At 32.3% G+C, this 19,766-nt stretch overlaps 2 protein-coding genes across 2 annotated transcripts in view; one reads left to right on the top strand and one right to left on the bottom strand.

Annotated features, from left to right (window-relative positions):
* The window catches only part of LOC114349482 (nardilysin), a 32,871-nt gene extending 24,208 nt beyond the window's left edge, over positions 1 to 8,663 (bottom strand). Inside the window, exon 1 of the mRNA XM_028299864.2 lies at positions 8,172 to 8,663. Within this exon, the coding sequence (XP_028155665.1) occupies positions 8,172 to 8,586 (415 nt within the window). The 5' untranslated portion in view covers positions 8,587 to 8,663. The remainder of the gene's footprint in view (positions 1 to 8,171) is intronic.
* Positions 8,664 to 12,030: 3,367 nt separating this feature from the next.
* Positions 12,031 to 17,226, top strand: LOC126879559 (uncharacterized). Its single transcript, XM_050642719.1, has 7 exons — positions 12,031 to 12,185; positions 12,831 to 13,044; positions 13,735 to 13,968; positions 14,730 to 14,951; positions 15,296 to 15,492; positions 15,663 to 15,846; positions 16,332 to 17,226. The coding sequence occupies exons 2-7, from the start codon at positions 12,837 to 12,839 to the stop codon at positions 16,430 to 16,432; spliced, it is 1,146 nt and encodes a 381-aa protein (XP_050498676.1). The 5' UTR covers positions 12,031 to 12,185; positions 12,831 to 12,836; the 3' UTR covers positions 16,433 to 17,226.
* Positions 17,227 to 19,766: the final 2,540 nt, after the last annotated feature.

The raw sequence follows: 19,766 nt of genomic DNA, 5'->3' as shown, positions 1-19,766 counted from the left end.
ACATGGCAATACTGCCATGACTTCATTTCCTTATATCTGTAGCTAACTTCTCGGACCCTACAAATTAATGATGCCCCAGAAGTCTTAAAAATGGTATTAACTGCTTCGTTTGAGCGAGTCTACCACTTTCTGAAAAATTTCAGAGTGCATGTTGGACGTGTTTCCGCATCTGGCGTCATTAATATATTTATGTTGTTGGACTAACAAAACGTGGCTGTAAATTTATCGGACAAGAAATCAACAATCTTTATTAATTAAATATAAGTAAGTACTTCAACTTGAAAATTATGAGTTCCGTAATAATAGAGTCCGACACCCACAAGATGTCACTCTAGTGCTATATTTTTGGTATTACAAAACTCTTAATTTTCAATTTATTTATTTTATTTATTTTACGGATACACCATTTTTACAAAAATAGGACGTCAACCTTTACAAAGCATAGGTTCAATAGGTTGCGTTAAAAAAAACCAAAATTAAAATTAAACAAAATTCAATAAAAGTAGTAGCTTAAGTTATTATTAAGTTATATAATGCTCAAAATCTCTCAACTGATTTCTTAAATGTTGCTATAGATATTCCAAATAACTCTAAACTATTGCTGTGCTCATTGGCAGTTCGTAAAATTCTTGTAATGGGTTCATTTTGACCATAATTTGTAGTGTGGAATGGAATGTTGAAAATCTCAGTGTTACGAGTTCTTCTAGTATTAACATTAAAACTTATTAAACTTCGTAACTCTGGATCTTGAACATATCCATTTATAATCTTAAAAAGGAAACATAAATCCGCTTGACACCTTCTATGATGTAGTGGTGAGATATTTAGTATTGACAGTATGTCATCATATGTGTATTGTTCTCTAATAAAACCAATCTTGTAAGCACATACCCTCAAGAATTTATGCTAAACTCTCTCGATACTGTAGATGTCACTATTATATGAAGGAGACCAAATGAGAGAACCATACTCCAAAACTGATAGAACTAAACTAAAGCATAACATTTTTAAAGTTTGTACTGAAAACTGATTACAGTTTCTTAGAATGAATCCCAACATTTTTAAAGCTTTAGCTGAAGTTTCGTTAATGTGATATTTAAAAGTTAATTTAGAATCAAAATTAATTCCTAAATCCTTAATATTATGACGTGCCTCCAATGGTACATTATTTATACAATAATCATAATTTACAAACTCTCTTGATCTTCCAAAAGTAATTTTAAAACATTTTTTTATATTTAAGTATAGCTTGTTTACCTCACACCAACTAGCTAAGCTTTTAATATCATTCTGTAACAAAGAGGCGTCAACTAGGTTATTTAGTATTCGAAATATTTTAAGGTCATCAGCAAACATTAGAAAATTCCTACTTTTAATCACTGAGGATATATCATTAACAAATATATTAAATAAGAGAGGCCCAATATGAGACCCCTGAGGAACTCCTGAGGTTACAGATACTCGTTGAGATAAACAGTTTCCATATTTAACATACTGACATCTACCAGATATATAACTACCTATCCACTCAATTATTTTACCTCCAAATCCATAGCCTTTTAATTTAGCAATAAGCAGATCATGGTTAACTCTATCGAAGGCTTTAGAGAAGTCTGTGGAGATAGCGTCAATCTGACCCTTCTGTTCAACTGAATTAGCAATGAAATTAGTATACAATATTAAGTTTGTGCATGTAGACTTACCTTTAGAAAAGCCATGTTGTCTAACATCAATTATATCTTTACAATTCCATGTCAAAAAGTTATTTACAAGGCACTCAAAAAGTTTGGGTAATACAGATTGGTTACAAACCGCTCGATAATTTTCAACATCATTTTTATTACCAGACTTAAAAATTGGTGTTAAATAACTAGTTTTCCAAAAATCAGGAAAGATGCCAGTACTGTGAGGAATTAAATAAGTAGCAGATAGGTTTTACGAGAGTAAAAATACAATGCTTGAGAACATAAGCTGGCAAACAATCTGGTCCAAGCGATAATTTCCAAGGCATCTTTAAAACACTATCAATTATGTCTGAGAGCCCAATACTATAATTATTCACATTTACACTCTGCTGATAGTTAAAAATTGGGATATGATTAACTTTAGAATTAGAATATGTAGTTGAGAAAAACTTACTAAATAAATTAACTACGTCTTGAGCATTATCACCTGTACTATCACCGTAGGACATATTAGATGGCAGATTATAACTTTTACGTTTATTATTGATATACTTCCAAAAATGTCGAGGATTAGATATAATCCCATTCTCAATATTATTCAAATAGTTAGTATAACATTGAGAGGAGACTTGTTTACATTCATCTCTTAACTGAGAAAATCTTAAATAATCATCCCTTCTACCAAATAATTTATACTGCTTATGTATTTTCTTTTTTAAATATATCAACTTCCTTAATTTACCATTAAACCAAATCGGAAACGAACTTGTTTTAAATTTTTTGATCGGAACAAATAAGTCAAAACCTGTATACATAAAATCATAAAATACTGCTAAGCTGTAATTCACATCATCTGATAAAAGTAAGTCCCAATTAATACTTGCAAAGTAATAATTTAATCCGACATAATTTGCATTTTTAAAATCATAATAAAATTCCTCGTAGTTTAGTTGATAATGCTTTTCAAAACCAGTTAATTCTACAACTATAGGCGAATGATGGATACTATTATCAAATAGCGAATCAAGTGGAATAACTACATCAACATTGTTTAAATTTGTAAATACTAAATCTAGAAAGACATTACGACTGTTAGGTAAAGTGTTTATTTGAAACATGTTAAAATAACCAAAAGAATTGGCCAAATACACAGCAGGAGAGTCATCAGGACATTCAACATTTAATCCAAAGTTGTCATTACTCCAGGAAGCATTTGGTAAATTATAATCACCACACAGTACCAAGTTTCCACACTTCTCCATAACATATTCAACTGAACTGCAATGTAACATGTATACATTTAGGTCGGATGCCGGAGGGATATAAACTCCACCCATAACTATGCACTTATTATTAATTTTCAGTGATACAAAAATTTGTTCTACTTCACAATCAGGGATTATCACTTTCTGCGCACTTATGTCATTTTTAACAGCAATCAACACACCTCCACCCCTAGTTTTTCCTGTAGCAGCAGGATTGCGATCATTTCTAAACACATTATAACCAATAAGTCCTAATTCTGCATCGCTATAATCACAAGTTAACCAAGTTTCCACCAAAATGATTATATGATAATTACATTGAGCTATGGCAATTTCCAGAGACTTTAGTTTAGTTCTTAATCCACCAACATTTTGATAATAAATTAATAAAGGGGGTGAGCTTATATGTTTCGTTGTGTCTAGTTTTTTTGTGTGGAATTATCATTTTTGCAAATTTCAGGTATACCTTTAACATACCGTATAAATAAATCTTTCTCACCTTGTTCTTGGCGTTTTTGAGGTCCTCTTTAACTTTATTGAGTTTGTTGAGTTGCTGGGGAGTTAGATCAGAATTTATAAATATCTTTTTTGCTTTGGCAACGTGAATCTTATTTTTTAAAATATTCATTACATCAAAAGAATTTGTTAATACAATTTTTAGGGAACGAGCACCATTTTTGTTTTTCTTACCAAATCTAACAGCTTTGACAACTTTAATATCCTCTTGAGTAATATCCTTGAAAATTGAGGTCACAGTAGCCAAATCATCAAATACAGCATTTCTTCTATCCACAGATTCACCTAGATTATGAATGATTAAGTTGTTCATTCTCTTTTGTCTTTCAAAAACCTCACTTACAATATCCTCTTCTTGGTTTTTAGAATTCTGCAATTTCATATCATTAACCTCATTCTGCAGTTTTTCAATTAATTTGAATAGTTTTGGAACAAGTTTCATTCCAGATTTACATTCTTGACACAAAAACTGCAGAACACGATTCTTCTTTAACTCCATAACCCTAATTTCTGATGAACACAGACCAGAACAATAAGTATCTTTGTGAACTGGGCGGTCACAGCTATCACAATAAAGCATTTCTTCTTCAGTGCCACCTTTCTTGCATTCCATACACTTCATTTTCTAAATTAAAATTTAAAAGCCGGTCCTGTATACTAATGAGCCTTTATCAATTGCCTACAGATAATGGACAAGTTCAGTTTTTTCGTGATCTGTAAATTACCACAAAAAAGGGTAAAAACACTGAATTATTTTCTGTTAATTGCAGATTAACCAACTATTACACAATTGTATTAAAAACACTGTGAATGCAGGAGATACCACAAAAATTTGCTATAAATTGATATTAAATTTATAATTAGTTTCACTGTTTAACTTAAGATATTTTGATTTATTTACAGGAAGGCTAATTAAGGTGTGTACGCTTTGACTAGCTTTTTGATACTGCTATTTAGCAGCTTGACTAGCTATTTAAAGTACTTACATTTAATTAATAAAGATTGTCGATCTCTTGTCTGACAAATTTACATCAGTGATTAGTTAGTCCGACAACGTAAATATGTTAATGACGCAGGAAGCAGAAACGCGTCCAAACTGCACTCTAAAATCTTTTAGAAAGTGGTAAACTCACTCAAAAAACGAAGCAGTTAAGACCATTTTTAAGACTTTTGTAATCATCTTCCAAAAAGGACTATGTACTATGGACTAATATTATACACACAAATACAAAATATATTGCAATAAGGATTACAGTTTGGAACAAAATAGTAACACCATACAAGTAAAAAGCATTGTCAACTGAAAACAGCTACTGCTACATCTGACAGTATACAAGCATGATGATAAACTAATGGTATGAGCTGCCACTGCCAGTAATGACATATACACAAAAGTACTAGAACACTGAAGCATCACCAAACGAAGCAGATATACATATGTACAGCTGGTTCCTAAAAAAACTGATACGACTCTTAGTACGATTTGATTATTTTGAGCAGTGTATTTGATTAATCTGACATTATAATATTTATTATGACATGTCAAAGTCAGTTAAAATAAACAAACAAACAATTGATTACATATTATGTTAATAATTCATAAATTGTAATAAATATTAAGGTCTAAATTTTTATATTATTTTGAATCTCTGCATTTTATAAAGAGTATATAACCCGTTGTCCTAGGTGAACGACAAACGCGACAACGCGACACGACGCGACGCGACGCGAAAATATCAAGTAATGGTTGTATTTGTGTATGGCCTACGTTTTCGGGTTAATCAGTCTACGACAAGACGCGACGAAGTGCGAACTTGATTTGTTCGCGACGAGACACGACATAGTATGACGCCCCATTGCTTTTTTCAATTCAAATTATGCTACGCAATAGTTTATTAAATAAATAAAAACTAATAATAACTATATAGTACCAGTGTTTTTTCATTAACATACCTTAAAGTCAGTAACAGCCTCTCCTCAATAGAATTTGGTTTTTGAAAATTACTTATTGATAGTTATTGATAGCTCAGTTATTAATACTGAGTTTAACAGTTGCAATGATATAATAGAAAGTGAATAAGCCACAATACTCTTTAAACCAACGTGGATTATTTCATTAATTTCGGATATAAATGATTAAACTCTCCAAATTTACTCGTTCTAAATATATGACATTTGTTGTCTTTCTTTTTCGTTTATGGAATTTTTTAGCTAAGTATTTAAAATCTGAATTTTCTAGTAACACTGCCGTATACTTCCCCACACTTAAGAATAGGAATGAATAATTGACATCGTCACGTTTGTCCTGGTTTGAGTGATGAAAAGCGACGCGATGCGACGCTACATAAGCCACACGTCACGTGAATTACTGGTCGCATCGCATCGCGTCGCGTCGTTTTCCGTCGCTCACCTAGGACAACGGGTAAATGATAGTTTTGACATAAAATAGGGTTGTTATCATTTTTATTATTATTAATGGATAAAACAAACAACTTAACTCAACAATATGTATATTAAAGTAAGAATTGTCACCAAATTAAATGATAACTGGGAACTATCAGAGGCAGCAAAACATTTTAACATAAGCAGAACCACAGTTTTTCTATTAATAAAAAAAGGAGGGAACAAGAAACTCTCGAAAGAAAGCGAGGGTCTGAAAGACCAAAACTATACTAAATTTAGGTATGTAGAAATAAAATTAATATTTTGTAATATCTCCATCAGCAGTGATCACAGCTTGTAGTCTTTGGTCCATCTGTGTGAAAGGAACTATGAAATAATTGTCTTCTTCAGAGAGCTCTTCCCAAACCTTGCTTTCTCTCGAGAGTTTCTTGTTCTCTCCATCTTTTATTAATATTAAAAACGGTTGTTCTGCTTACGTTAAAATGGTTCGCTACGGCAGATAGTGACCAACCATCTTCTAATTTCGTTACAATTCTTGATTTTAGTTCTTTGCCAGCATGTGGAGCCATTTTTTGAGGTTGTACAGAATAAGTTATCTGACAGCAATTTGGTTTTGTAAAAAAATCAAGTACAGAAAGGGCTGTAGTTGACCTACTGGAGAAAGTGATAGGAGCTGTGGATGAATCATTGAAATGCTTAGTGGTTTTCCTTGATTTAGCTAAGGCGTTTGACACGGTCTCTCATAAAATTCTTTTAGATAAACTAAGTAATTATGGGGTTAAGGGAATTGCACTAAATCTAATAGCAGATTATTTGTCGGAAAGAGCTCAACGAGTAAAAATTGGCCCAGAATTGAGTTCTGAAACTACAATAAAATTCGGAGTACCGCAAGGAACAGTATTAGGACCACTTTTATTTAATATTTATCTGAACAATATCACAAGAATTAATAGTTCAACGGCCACATTGTTTGTTATGCCGATGACACAGCAATATTATTTATGGGGAAAACATGGGAGGAGGTTAAAACCAGCTCTGAAATGAACCTAAAACAGCTAAACTTATGGCTAAAATTTAACAAACTGACATTAAATATTAATAAAACAAAATATATCGCCTTTAGCCCAACAATTGTTGACCAACCTACAAATTTTCATATAAAATTGCATAGGGCAAAATGTCAAGGAAAAAATTGTGACTGTTCTTCAATAGAAAAAGTTTTTTCTGTAAAGTATTTAGGTGTCTTCATAGATCAACATTTACGTTGGTCAGACCATATCACTCATGTCAGTAAACGAATAAGGGCTCTAATGCATAAATTTTATATCTTACGAGATATTCTACCCAGGAAAAAATTAATCATGGTTTATAACTCGCTTGCAGAATCAGTCTTAAGATATTGTATTGTAGCATGGGGTGGCGCGTTTAACAAAACTCTTAACATTTTAGAAACAGTTCAAAATACTCTATTAAAAATAATTTTTAAAAAAAGAAAACTGCATCCAACAAAAAAATTATATGATGAATCCGAGATATTTAGTGTTAAATCCCTCTACATCTACAACTGTGTTTTAAATGTTTATATAAACTCAAAAAAATTTAAATTTCAAAGCAACCGATTAACTCGATCAGTAACAAATATGGATATTAGTATTCAGCAGTTCAAAAAATCAGTAACACAAAGATCCCTAATGTTCTTTGGACCTAAATTTTATAACATAATTCCTATACATATCAAACAAGAACCTAAATTATTTAAATTTAAAAAATACATAAAAACCTATCTAAAAACCCACTTACAATTATTTTTGGACGCAATGTCTTAATGTATGAACGACAGCATAATCAGAGTAAAATTTGGGTGTATATTGGTATTATAATTAACAAAGTATTCAGCAGCTAGAGAGGTTTACCGTCCGTCTTGTTCTGTTGCATTATCTCTTCGATAGTTAGGTATGTTACTTCTTAGTTCCAACCTTAATACTACTTTTATGTACAATTGATACAGTTTCAATTGACATAGTACAGTGCAAAACAGGCAACTCTTGCCTAGGCATGGTGCTGAGTCAGTCGATACTAATAATAATATAGGATCTAAATGTAAAATGTTGTACACACATATTTTTGAATAAATTTGAATTTGAATTTGACAAATTTTAAGATTTGGCAGTGACAGTGACAGTATGTAAATAATAAGTATTTATCCTTCAAAATACACTGCTCAATTTTCTACAAAATACGCTTTAAGAGTCGTATCAGTTTTTTTTGGAACCAGCTGTACATACCTATCTCTCTATCTTACCTGGAACTTCCTTAGGATCACTAAAACTTCCCACACCAATACAAAGTGCAGCAGCAGCCATCTTCTGATCTGGAGTGGAAGTGGTTTCACCAGCCTCAGAAGAACTATCACTACCTTCAGAGTCCGATTCTGACTCTGATAATTTGTTGTCTGACTCGCTTTCAGAGTCTTCCATCTCCATCTCTTCTTTGGGGATAGGTGCTTTGTCGGATATTAAACAAGCTACCAAATTGTTTTTTAATTTTATTACCCTATATTCTTTTTCATCACTCTCGCCCTGAATGGGTGAGGGTAGTATTTCAAATTGTGGAGTAGCCATGGCTGTACGTCTCAAAATTGATGTAGTTGAGGTAATGTGAGTTGCGCTAACACTTCTTATTAATGGATTTTGTAGAATGTATTTAAATAGTTTCATAAATTAATTAAGTTCAGTACATATTTCATTACTGAACTGACATTCACGTGTCAATTCTACAAAAACAAAAACCTAACCTCAATTATTTTCTGTCTGAGTGTCAGTGTCAATAAATATAGTCCATAGGCCATTCCCGTATAAAAAAAAAATAATTCTCATTCGGTTTCGCTATAAAATAAAATAAAAATAAAAACGTTTATTGCCCTAATAATATTTACATCCATTCCTTAAGAATTTTTCGCTTGTGCACCATTACCTTTGAACTCCATCCTTGCGTTGCGGTGTTTGTTTCTTCACTTGTTCCCTAGACATTTTCTTCTCTAGGTACTTTTTTGGCATCGTACCTACTTTCCTGAACGGTTTCGCTGCGGATTCCTGTTCAAAAGTGTTCCCTTTAAACAAATTTAAGAAAGGTGCCGGATGAAATTTTTGGGCATAAACTGTTCAAACAATTTTTAAACAAATTCAAAATAGGTATCAAATTTTTGCTCCGTAAACTATTTTTTAAGTTTTTTGATTTAATTTAAACAAAAAAGATCTCTTGTCGTTTTTCTTAAAAATCGATATTTTTGCAGTTATAGGCGATTTGAAATCTGAAAAAAGGGAAAATACGCATTTTCGATGCTTGAAAACTCATACAGTGTGGCAATGCCAAATGGAATAAATTCATTATTTCGTAAACCGGCGACTTTAAGGAAAAATCCCGAAACAGGTCGATTTTTATTTTTAAATTATGATTTTTTAACATATAGATATATCGTTTATTACACTCCAATTATTTCTCCCGAGTAAAGTTAACATGGCGCAATTCAAACATAATCAGAGTATTACTGATCATGGATCTCGGAAACCAAGATCCGGCAGGGAAGGGTGCGCACCAGACTGTAGGGCCTTCCCGGTCGTCACCACACGAAACCCCTACAATTTAAAAAGTACGACAAGTACAATCAGATTAGGCACATGGAATATTAAAAGCCTCTATGCAGCAGGCAAGCTCAGTAACTTAGTTCAAGAGGTTAAACGCTTAAAAATTGATATAATGGGCATCAGTGAGCTCCACTGGCCTGGAGCGGGAACATGTGAACAAAATGAAGGCACACTATACTATTCTGGAAGTGTAGAAGATGACGTACATCATAGGAATGGAGTTGGCATATTTATAACATCTAAATTCAAGAAATATGTAAAAAAATTGGTACCTGTAAATGACAGACTAGCGATACTCCAATTAAATAGTAAACCATTTAATGTCAATGTTATCCAGATATATGCCCCTACTTCAGAAAAGAAATATGACAATGATGTTGAATCATTCTATAGTCAATTAAAACAGACACTTAACAATCTAAAAAGGAACGAAATCCCATATATTATTGGAGATTTTAACGCGAAAATTGGTCAAGGACGAAGATCTGACCTGATAGGTGAATATGGACTAGGGGAGAGCAATGAAAGAGGCGATAGATTATACCAGTTCTGTCAAGAACATGACATGATAATCGCAAATACATGGTTCAAATTACACAAAAGAAGATTATATACATGGAAGGGACCAGGAGATAACTCGCTTCATATAATTAGAAATCAGATAGATTATATTCTAGTAAACAAGAGATTTAAGAATGGTGTCAAGAGATCAACGACATATCCTGGTGCAGATATCGGTTCAGACCATAACCCTCTAGTAGCTGACATCCAAGTGAAGCTCAAAAAAGTCGAAGAAAGCCCCAAAACACCAAAATTACATATATCAGCATCCAACAAAACGCTAATAGAAAATGACCTGAATAATCAGCTAAAGAATTCAACAAATGAAAACAATACAGAAATATGGAACACGTTTAAAGATCGTACCTGGAAAGTAATGGAAAAATCTACAACAACGATGCAGAGGCACAAAAAACAACAATGGATGACTGATGAAATCCTGGAATTGATGGAGCAGAGAAGAAAACTGAAAGATAACAAAACAGAATACAAAGAAAAACAGAAACTAATTAAACAAAAAAAAAGGTAGCTAAAGAAAAATGGATGGAGGATAAATGCAAGGAATTAGAAAAGTTGAATGAAAAACATGATACGTTTAATATGTTTAAAAAAGTTAGAGAAGTAGCTGGTCTTTATTATAAGAAAACTCCACATACTATAACCGATTCGTCGGGAAAAATGATAATAGACGAACACGAAATTCGAACTACCTGGTATAATTATATAAATGAACTGTATAATGATGATAGACCCGAAGAACTGGACACTTTAGATGAAGGTGAAGGACCAGAAATACTAAAATCAGAAATACAACATGCTATAAAATTGGCAAAAAACAAGAAAGCCGTTGGTCCCGACAACATACCTACAGAAATGTTAAAGCTCATAAATGAGGAAAACATTGGAATACTAGTCAAACTTTTCAATGATGTTTATTCGACTGGTGATATCCCTGAAGATTGGTTAAAGTCCGAATTCATAACCCTACCAAAAAAACAACGTCCGAAAAACTGTAGCGACTATAGAATGATAAGCCTTATGAGCCACACCTTGAAAATCTTTCTACGTATCATCCACAGTAGAATCAGAGATAAATGTGAAGAAGACCAGGATGAAACACAATTTGGCTTCAGAAATGGACTGGGAACCCGGGACGCACTCTTTGCACTAAATGTGTTATTGCAAAAATGCCGAGATCAAAGGAAAGACGTCTTTGCTGTATTTATTGACTATGAGAAGGCCTTTGATCGAGTACACCCAAGCAGCAAGAGTTAGTCGAATATACGTCGATACTAAGTCATTTGTAGACCTTGACGTCGATCGACCTTAAAACGACATCGATTAGGTGTCGATTTGTAGACGTCTTTTCGACATCATAATATAGACGTTGATTTAACGTCGATTGTAGGGCGGTAGAGGTTTTCAAAATTTATCGACCAAAAATGAACGTTGAAAAGACGTTATGAAAGTAACCATCAATATTATAGTTATTTGATATAGAAATATCTATAAATCAAACTGAAAATAGACATTAGACATACGAATGCGTAGGTACTCTATAATATACCAATACTTCGCGCGTCAATTCTAAAGTTTAGTTCAAAGTAAAAACACAGTAAAACACCAGAGGTACAAAGCAAAACAACATTATTTTAATCGTTAGACCTATAAATTTAATATTAGTACCTATAACAATGATTTCACTCATCGATCTTCAAAAAACTTATCATTAAATAAATTCAAATTTTGCGCGAAACTTTCTCATTGGGGTGTCATAACGGCGCAAAACGTCCTGTCGTCCTGTCCACAGAATATCGAGTTCATTTTTTTAACCAATCAAATTATTAGTACTTTGAAATACTATGTAGTGATTGGCTAAAAAAAGTCTTGCCGCTATCTGTGTATTTTGGATGACAATTGACGTTTTTGACAGTCAAATCAAACAAAATGGCTTTGTTGGTTATGGTGGTGTATGCCGTCTTCCGTCTTCCGTTAGTTTAAGTTTGTTTCCTGTTTTTCTTGATCCATCGTGTTCAAGGAGTTCGCTTTTTTCCATCCATTGGCTCCTTGTTTATTAAATTAGTTTATATTTGGATTATTTCTTGTTTTAGGTAAGTCTAATTTTTAGAAATATCATAACTTAAAAACAGGTATATTTTTTCACTTCTACTTACGAAAATGAACTTCAACTGGTGAAATACATTTCACTGACTAATCTCTGTAGACAATATTATGGTGGGTGAATATGAAAAAATAGTAATAATCAGGAACATTACACATGTTTGTCTTAACAAAATATCATTTTTACAGCATTTTTCTAAATAACCCTATTAAGAATATATACTTATTTTGTTTAAAACATTTTATAACTACAGTGGAACCCCGATCAGTCGGCCCCCGATAACCCGGAAGTCCGGCTAACCCGGACCGATTTTCATCAGACAAAACAAAAATTTTTTCACTTCGACTGAGTTTTTTACCAAGAAATAAACAATACTCTATACAACTGTATGTAATTTAGATGTACTGTGCATATGGATTTCATGTTTTGTCATTTATAATGGAGTTTATCTCTAAGTATACCGTATTTTATTAATTTTTACCATATTCTCCGGCTAACCGGGATTTTCGATAACCCGGATAGGCCGCGGTCCCGATTAATCCAACTTATCGAGGTTCCACTGTATTAGTATTAGTAACAAGATAAAATAGTCAAGAAAAATTAAAATACAGTTTTTTTCTTCACAATTATGTAGGTAAAAATGTATTCTGTAATAGAATTTAAACAAGAAGAAGATGGTGGTGGACTATCTATAGTAAATTCAACTTGGTTGACACCTAGAAAAACTGAAGTACGTTGGCCCCCTATAAAAGATAACCTTCAATTTAAAAAAGTGCTACGCAAACTAGAACCTGAAATTGATGAAACTTGGAAGATATATGGTGTCCAGAAAATTTTTTATTCAACAGGTAATGATAATAATTTAGCTAATTAAAACACAAAGGGTGTCTCACTCACGCAATCTAGTGTAGACACCAATCACTATTTGGAAGTCCTTTTGCAAATTTTGCCACCACGTTTGTCTGACGTTCGAGTCTGCTGTTCCCATTTCTCTTGTTTTCAGCTTGAAAGGATTTCTAAATAGTGATTGGTCTTTACATTGTGCTTTAAATCAGCTTAAAATGTCAGAAATCTTACCAATCCCAGGCACAATCTCAGAAATCCTCAAATATATATTTGAATCTCTCAATCTATTTCGAAAATATGGTGACAATATCACAAATCTAAGCTCGAAGTATGTTTCTATCGTCTCCTGATGATGTTGACATAGTCAACGAAATGTGTTTTGGTTAATGGTGAACTCTTTGAATCAGTTTGAAGAAAACTAAAGGTTTCAGGCTCAAGATTCTTCATAAATTTTCATGAATCTTGTAAAAATGCTTCTAATCTCACAATATCCAATCTGGTGTACACATTCTGTTGAAGCGAAATACCCCTTGTCAGAAGATTGTGTGCCATAAATATGCTTAGCATAATTTACAAAAGTATAAGGCAAAAATTTAATTGCGATTTGTCATTTTTCATTTGTGGTAGTGTAAGTGAAAATAGTGATACCAGTAAAGTTATTTTAACCCTTTTATTACCCCGTACATTTTTAGATGATTTTGAAAAGGCCACAAATAAATTAAAAAGAGCAGAAATAACATCTGATCTACAAACTGATCTTGAGGATGATAATACCAGACCCAGAAGAAAGATCCTGAAACGAAAATTTAGTTCGGATGAGGACAGCAACGACCAGGTTTCGCTATTTAAGCCTGGCAAAAAGTTGAAGCAAATTTTACCACAGCCTCCACCTGTGGGAATTAATAAACTCTATACAAATCCAAGAGGTTAGTGATTCTAAGATTTACATCAATATTAATATTTTAAACACAAACACTTGTTTAACAATTTTAAACCTAAATTATTATTTTGTACATTTGATGATGCCAGCATATTATTGTACAGTGTAGTCCGTAAGAATTTTCAGTGTAAAAAAAATAGATAAAAATTAACTAGTTGTGTGTTATGACACAAGGTACTTTCCCTCAAAGTCTCAAAGCCTCTTAAACTCCATTAACGTTAGCCTATGAGTTTAATAATTTGAAAAATAGACTGTATTGATCTACTAAACATAATAGAGATTATTTTGTTTAAATTTCATTAGTTTTTATGAATTTTTTAAATATTTTTTAATTTTCAAATGTCTTTAACACCCCGTTAACGTATGTCAGTGGGTTTATTATGTGTGATAAATAGTTTTTCCAAAAAACTAATCAGATCCAGATTTTCACATAGTTGATTTTTGGTCCAAATTTTGTAAAAATCTGTTTAGCAATTTTTGCTAAACCGTTGACGAAAAATTTCTCCACAGACACACATTGAAAATCAATGAAAATCCCGAAGTCGAAATTTTACACCATCACAATACTTCGCTTCGATAATACATATCCTATCTAAGGATAGGATATGTAAAATTGAGGGAAAGTAAAAATTGGTCTGTTGTAGGATTTTCTTCCAAATCATTAATCAGCTAGACAATAATTAATTTATCCATTATGAACCTCACTGGTATCATAAAGTATTAAGGGAGTAATAAATAAAATTGTAGGATCGTCTCAAGAATTGGAATCTGGGACAGATGAGTCTGACCCTGGCATACCTTCTGGCTCTCAATTTATGAAAAGCATATCCACACCAAGGGATAAGTTATCATTTCAGATATCTACACCAAAATCTTCATCGTCTTTTAGTAGGCAAGAAGCAACTGAAATACAAACACCGACTCTGAACGAGTCTCTAAATTTTGATAATAGTCTTCAGGATACAAATGGTAAGTTCTTTTATTTATGGGAGTAATTTTGCACAACACTACCTTATTGATTTGCCAAAAATATTGTTGGTTTAAAGCACACAGTAAAAATTGACTTGAAAAAGCTTCCAATAGTGTAACAAATCATCTAATTTTTATAGTTGTTATTACTGATACTATTAATGTAAATGGTCAAATTGTGTTTTCCCCAAACTTACAATTTTTTATGGGCATAGGTACAACCAACGATATAGGTACACAATGTTAGCATGCATTCATTATAAGTATCAATGAATAATTGCAAAAAACTAATGGAAAACCTTCTGTACTTTATTCAATGTGTTGTAAATATGTTTTGTTTCTAGGATTGAAGGTTCTACTTAAACATATATTAACAATTAAGGAACAGAACAGAAAAATTCTAAATATTTTGGAGAAATCAAAACCATTTGAAAATTCAGATTTACCTGATGACTTCAAAATAAAATTGCCAATAGAATCCTTACAAGACCTGGAAGAACTAGAGATATATTTGACAGAAGAAGAGAACTTCAACACTTTTGTAAGTTGTATAAATCTAGTACCCAATTGTAGAAATTAAGAAAATTTAAATTTTTTGCTGATTTGTTTATAATAGAAAATTATTCCCTTATTAAACTTTCTTTGTATAAATTAAAAGAAATTAGTTGCACCTAAATGTAAAAATACTTTTTTTAATTTATATTTTTTTAGAAATCATACTGTGCCTCAATTTCAAACCTGAAAGATGTTACCCAGAAGAATAATAGGATATTAAGATCTCTTTTGACAGATAATATTGCGAAGCATTTTAATTACTTCGGTAACAACCGGCGGCAAGACAGAGTATCAAATAAGCGACCATTTAATCAACTGCGCTTAAACAAAGTGGTTCTAGGTGAGTCTTGTGGTTTCAATTTTTTTGTTTTTTATTAACTTGCTTCGATTGTAAACACGGATTGTGAAGAAAATAAGGAAAGGTGTTTATACAGGGTGTTTCATTCTAAAATAGACATACTTTAACTACTGATAGGGCATGCCTAGGTGTTTTGCAGAAGGTTCATATTTAATGGGTTGTACTCCTTTAATAACTTGAGGTATAGGGCATTTTATCTATTTTGCCCAGTTATTTCTTTCCAACTGCCTTGTATATTGTTTTTTAATCTTTTTAATCTTAATCTTTTTAAATTTCCAAACCCAGATTTAAAAGAAAAGTTAAGAAATTATATTTTGTGTGAATGGGTTGTAATATTATTTGCAAAGAGTGAAAAAACTCATTTTTAGTACAAACAGTTTTAGTCCGTATTGTGTTATTATGTTTCTGAATGAAACAACCCATATATTGTATATTTTTTGATACACTGAATTTTATTTTTATTATAGATGCGGTAAAACAAGGAACTGACTTTACAACTCATGAAGTTGAGAACGCTATTAAGCGCTGGTTAAAACATGCTCCTAACCGTAACAAGAAAAATTACTAATTTGGAATTGTTTTAATTTTAGTTTTTTATTTGATTAAACATGCAAAGGTTTTATAAAGAAACTGTAGGTGAACGCCAAATGTGTAGGAGGGTGGCTAAGGAACTTAAAAATACGATTGAAGGTCTTAATAGTAATTTAAATCAGGCTTCTTCCCTTGTTAGTAAAACAGTAGTACATAGTGATACCGTTTAGTAAGTTTTTAAGGATAAGTATAAAATTTGCAAGATGTTGATGTATAAAATGTAACATCTTTATTTAAAAATAGTCAAAAAATTTAAAAATAAAAATATTCTCGATTATGTTCAAAAAAATTTAAATTTTTTGACTATTTAAAAAAGTATGTTTTACACATCAATATTTTGCAAATTTTATGAAAAAGATTATTATTAAAAAGTTATATTTATTAAAAAAAAATACTTATTTATGACCATTCAAATATTATTTTTAAATAGCCATGGGGATGCGATTCAAGATTTTCAAAAAGATACATTGTCAAATATGATACATCACTAGATTTGAAATTTTGTGAAGAACAATATTGTCACAAAAAAATTATCTCATTTCCTGTTAAACCGGAAGTAATAATTGAAGCACCGCCAAAAGCTGAATATTTATGTGATTTCAAAATAATCGGTTTATTAACAAAAAAGTTATTCACTGTTACCTGATCTCGTCACCAGGTATATCTTAGCCACCCTACCTGCCATTTGCTTTACAAAGTTTCTTGTATTTTATATTCACCTGTCATTTTACAAAGTTTTTTGTATTTTATATAATAAAAGTTTTGACAGAGTTTTTGATTTCTTTATTATTTGACACAGGTTACGTTTGTTAGAGCAGCAGTTGCTAATCGGAAGACACATGCCCTGTTTATTTTTTAACTTGAAAATGCTAAAAATGAACTGCATGTACATCCAATTGACGACTGAAAGCTGCCATTCGAAGAAACTATAACTGCCAACGTCTATTGTACGTCTATATAACGTTATCAGTGAGGTATATCTCGTCGTCGATTAAACGTCATAAGTCGACGTCGTTTCAACTATGACATTGTGCTGTCGAATTCACGTTGAACCGACCGTTGTTTCGACGTATTTGGACGTCGAGTAGTGACGTACATTCGACGTCTCTTCGACTGACTCTTGCTGCTTGGGCAACATCACAAATTAATTAAAATACTAAAGGATAAAGGAGTTGATAGTCAAGATGTACGAATCATAGAAAAATTATACTGGCGTCAAACAGCGACAGCTTGCATAAATGGAAAATCAACAGAAATATGCAAAATACAAAGAGGCGTCAGACAGGGTTGTATACTGTCCCCACTGTTGTTCAATTTGTATTCAGATAGAATATTTAAGGAAGCGCTGCATAATTTGGAATGGGGTGTGAAGGTTAATGGAATTGTGATAAATACAATCAGATATGCAGACGATACAGTTATTTTAAGTGATGATATGAATGGATTACAACACCTTTTAAATGCCATTGACAGAGTGGGAAGAGAGTTTGGCCTAAATATAAACTGTTCAAAAACAAAATACATGGTATTTAGCCGTTTGGCCCATCTAGATTCACGGTTATATGTTGATGGTCATATAATTTAAAGAGTACCCAGTTTTAAATATCTTGGTTGCCATATTACTGAACAACTAGATCCAGATAAAGAGATAAAATGTAGAATCGAGATAGCCTGCACGACATTTTTAAAAATGAGGTCATTCTTCTGTAATGATACCTTGCAACTTCAACTTCGAAAGCGCATGATTAAATGCTACATTTGGTCAGTCCTCTTGTATGGTGTCGAAGCATGGACATTAAAAATATCCACTATTAACCGTTTGGAGGCCTTTGAAATGTGGCTGCACAGACGTATTCTGAAAATACCATGGACGGCTATGCTGACAAATGTGGCAGTCCTTAAGAGAGCAAATGCTACCCGCGAGCTGCTTGATAACATCAAATATAGAAAGATGGCCTATTTTGGACACGTAGTAAGGGGAGACCGGTATAATATTCTTCAACTTATTATGATGGGTAAAATCGAAGGACGCAGAGGAATTGGTAGAAAGCAGGCCTCTTGGTTGAAGAATATCCGGGAGTGGACAGGAATAAAGAAAGCAGAACACCTATTTAGAATAGCTCGAGACAGAGACAGTTTCGCCATGTTAATCGCCAACGTCAACTAGAGGACTTGATAGGGCACGTTAAGAAGAAGAAGATATATCGTACTAGTGACGTCATCCATCTCGACGTAGTGACGTTAATGATGAATTTTTTTAAATTAGAATAGGGGTAGTGTGCTGGCTCCTTTGAAAGGTTATTCAACTCTCTATTCAGTAATATATAAACATAAAAATAATTATTTAAACAGGGTGTCCAACAAAATTTTTATTGAATTAAATTAATTGACACAAAAAGAAGAATGTGTGTAACTTATTTAAGTGAAACTACATTTTACTGCTCTCAGAAATCAGAAAAATTGTTAATTTCACAAATAAACATTGCTTTTCGCATAAAATAAATGATAAATTGTCAAGAGCCAGCGTGGATGGCAGCTTGAACATTAAAATTATGTGAAAAGCAATGTTTATATCTCAAATAATTTTTTTTCTGTTTTCTGACAGTAGTAAAATGTATTTTAAATGAAATAAATTACATACATTCTTATTTTTGTGTAAATTAATTTAACAAAAAAATATTTTTGGCCACCCTGTATAAATAATTATGTTAATGTTTATATTACTAAATAGAGCATTGAATAACCTTTCAAATGAGCTAGCACACGACCCCTATTCTCGTTTAAGAAAAAACGCTCGTTGGCTATGATGAGTAGAAACCACTGCGATGAAATAGACTGGGGAAGGTCGAAACTTAACTAGGACTTTAGGAGCACTGATGATCATGATGGGCTGACACGAATACTGTTTAATTTAGGACTGGAATATGTAATTAGAAATACGTCAGAAGGTAGAAACAGCACACTTATAGGCCTGGATCCCGCGTACCAAAAAAAGTTTATTAATAGCTCGTTGAAAATTTGTTAATAGCTTAACACTGGAACAGGGGAAGTTTTAATTGTGTAACAGGTTACATTTTTGGCCCGTCAGACTATGAAAACATCCCATGTATTTTGTCGGACAGAACTTTCCAATTGATTTTTACCCTTTCATTAAACTCTTATGCAAAAATCAGACTGCTATTTACCACCAATATAAATCCCGTCATTTGACATGTTCTACGTGTCGGACTTATTAAAAAGCACAACATATTTGTCGGACAGACATTTTTCATATATTATACAGGGTGTCCCGAAAAGATTGGTTATAAATT

This window comes from Diabrotica virgifera, chromosome 2, assembly GCF_917563875.1.
Source record: "Diabrotica virgifera virgifera chromosome 2, PGI_DIABVI_V3a".
Classification (NCBI taxonomy): Eukaryota; Metazoa; Arthropoda; class Insecta; order Coleoptera; family Chrysomelidae; genus Diabrotica; species Diabrotica virgifera.
Note: the sequence above shows the minus strand (reverse complement) of the source record. Positions and strands in the feature narration are given on the sequence as shown.

What these genes read in the sequence shown, in the direction of transcription:
- LOC126879559 (XM_050642719.1), top strand. Translation starts at nt 12,837, where the DNA reads ATGTATTCTGTAATAGAATTTAAACAAGAAGAAGATGGTGGTGGACTA. An exon ending in GAAAATTTTTTATTCAACAG is followed by an intron (nt 13,045 to 13,734) that starts GTAATGATAATA and finishes GTACATTTTTAG; the next exon opens with ATGATTTTGAAAAGGCCACA. An exon ending in CTTAAACAAAGTGGTTCTAG is followed by an intron (nt 15,847 to 16,331) that starts GTGAGTCTTGTG and finishes TTTTTATTATAG; the next exon opens with ATGCGGTAAAACAAGGAACT.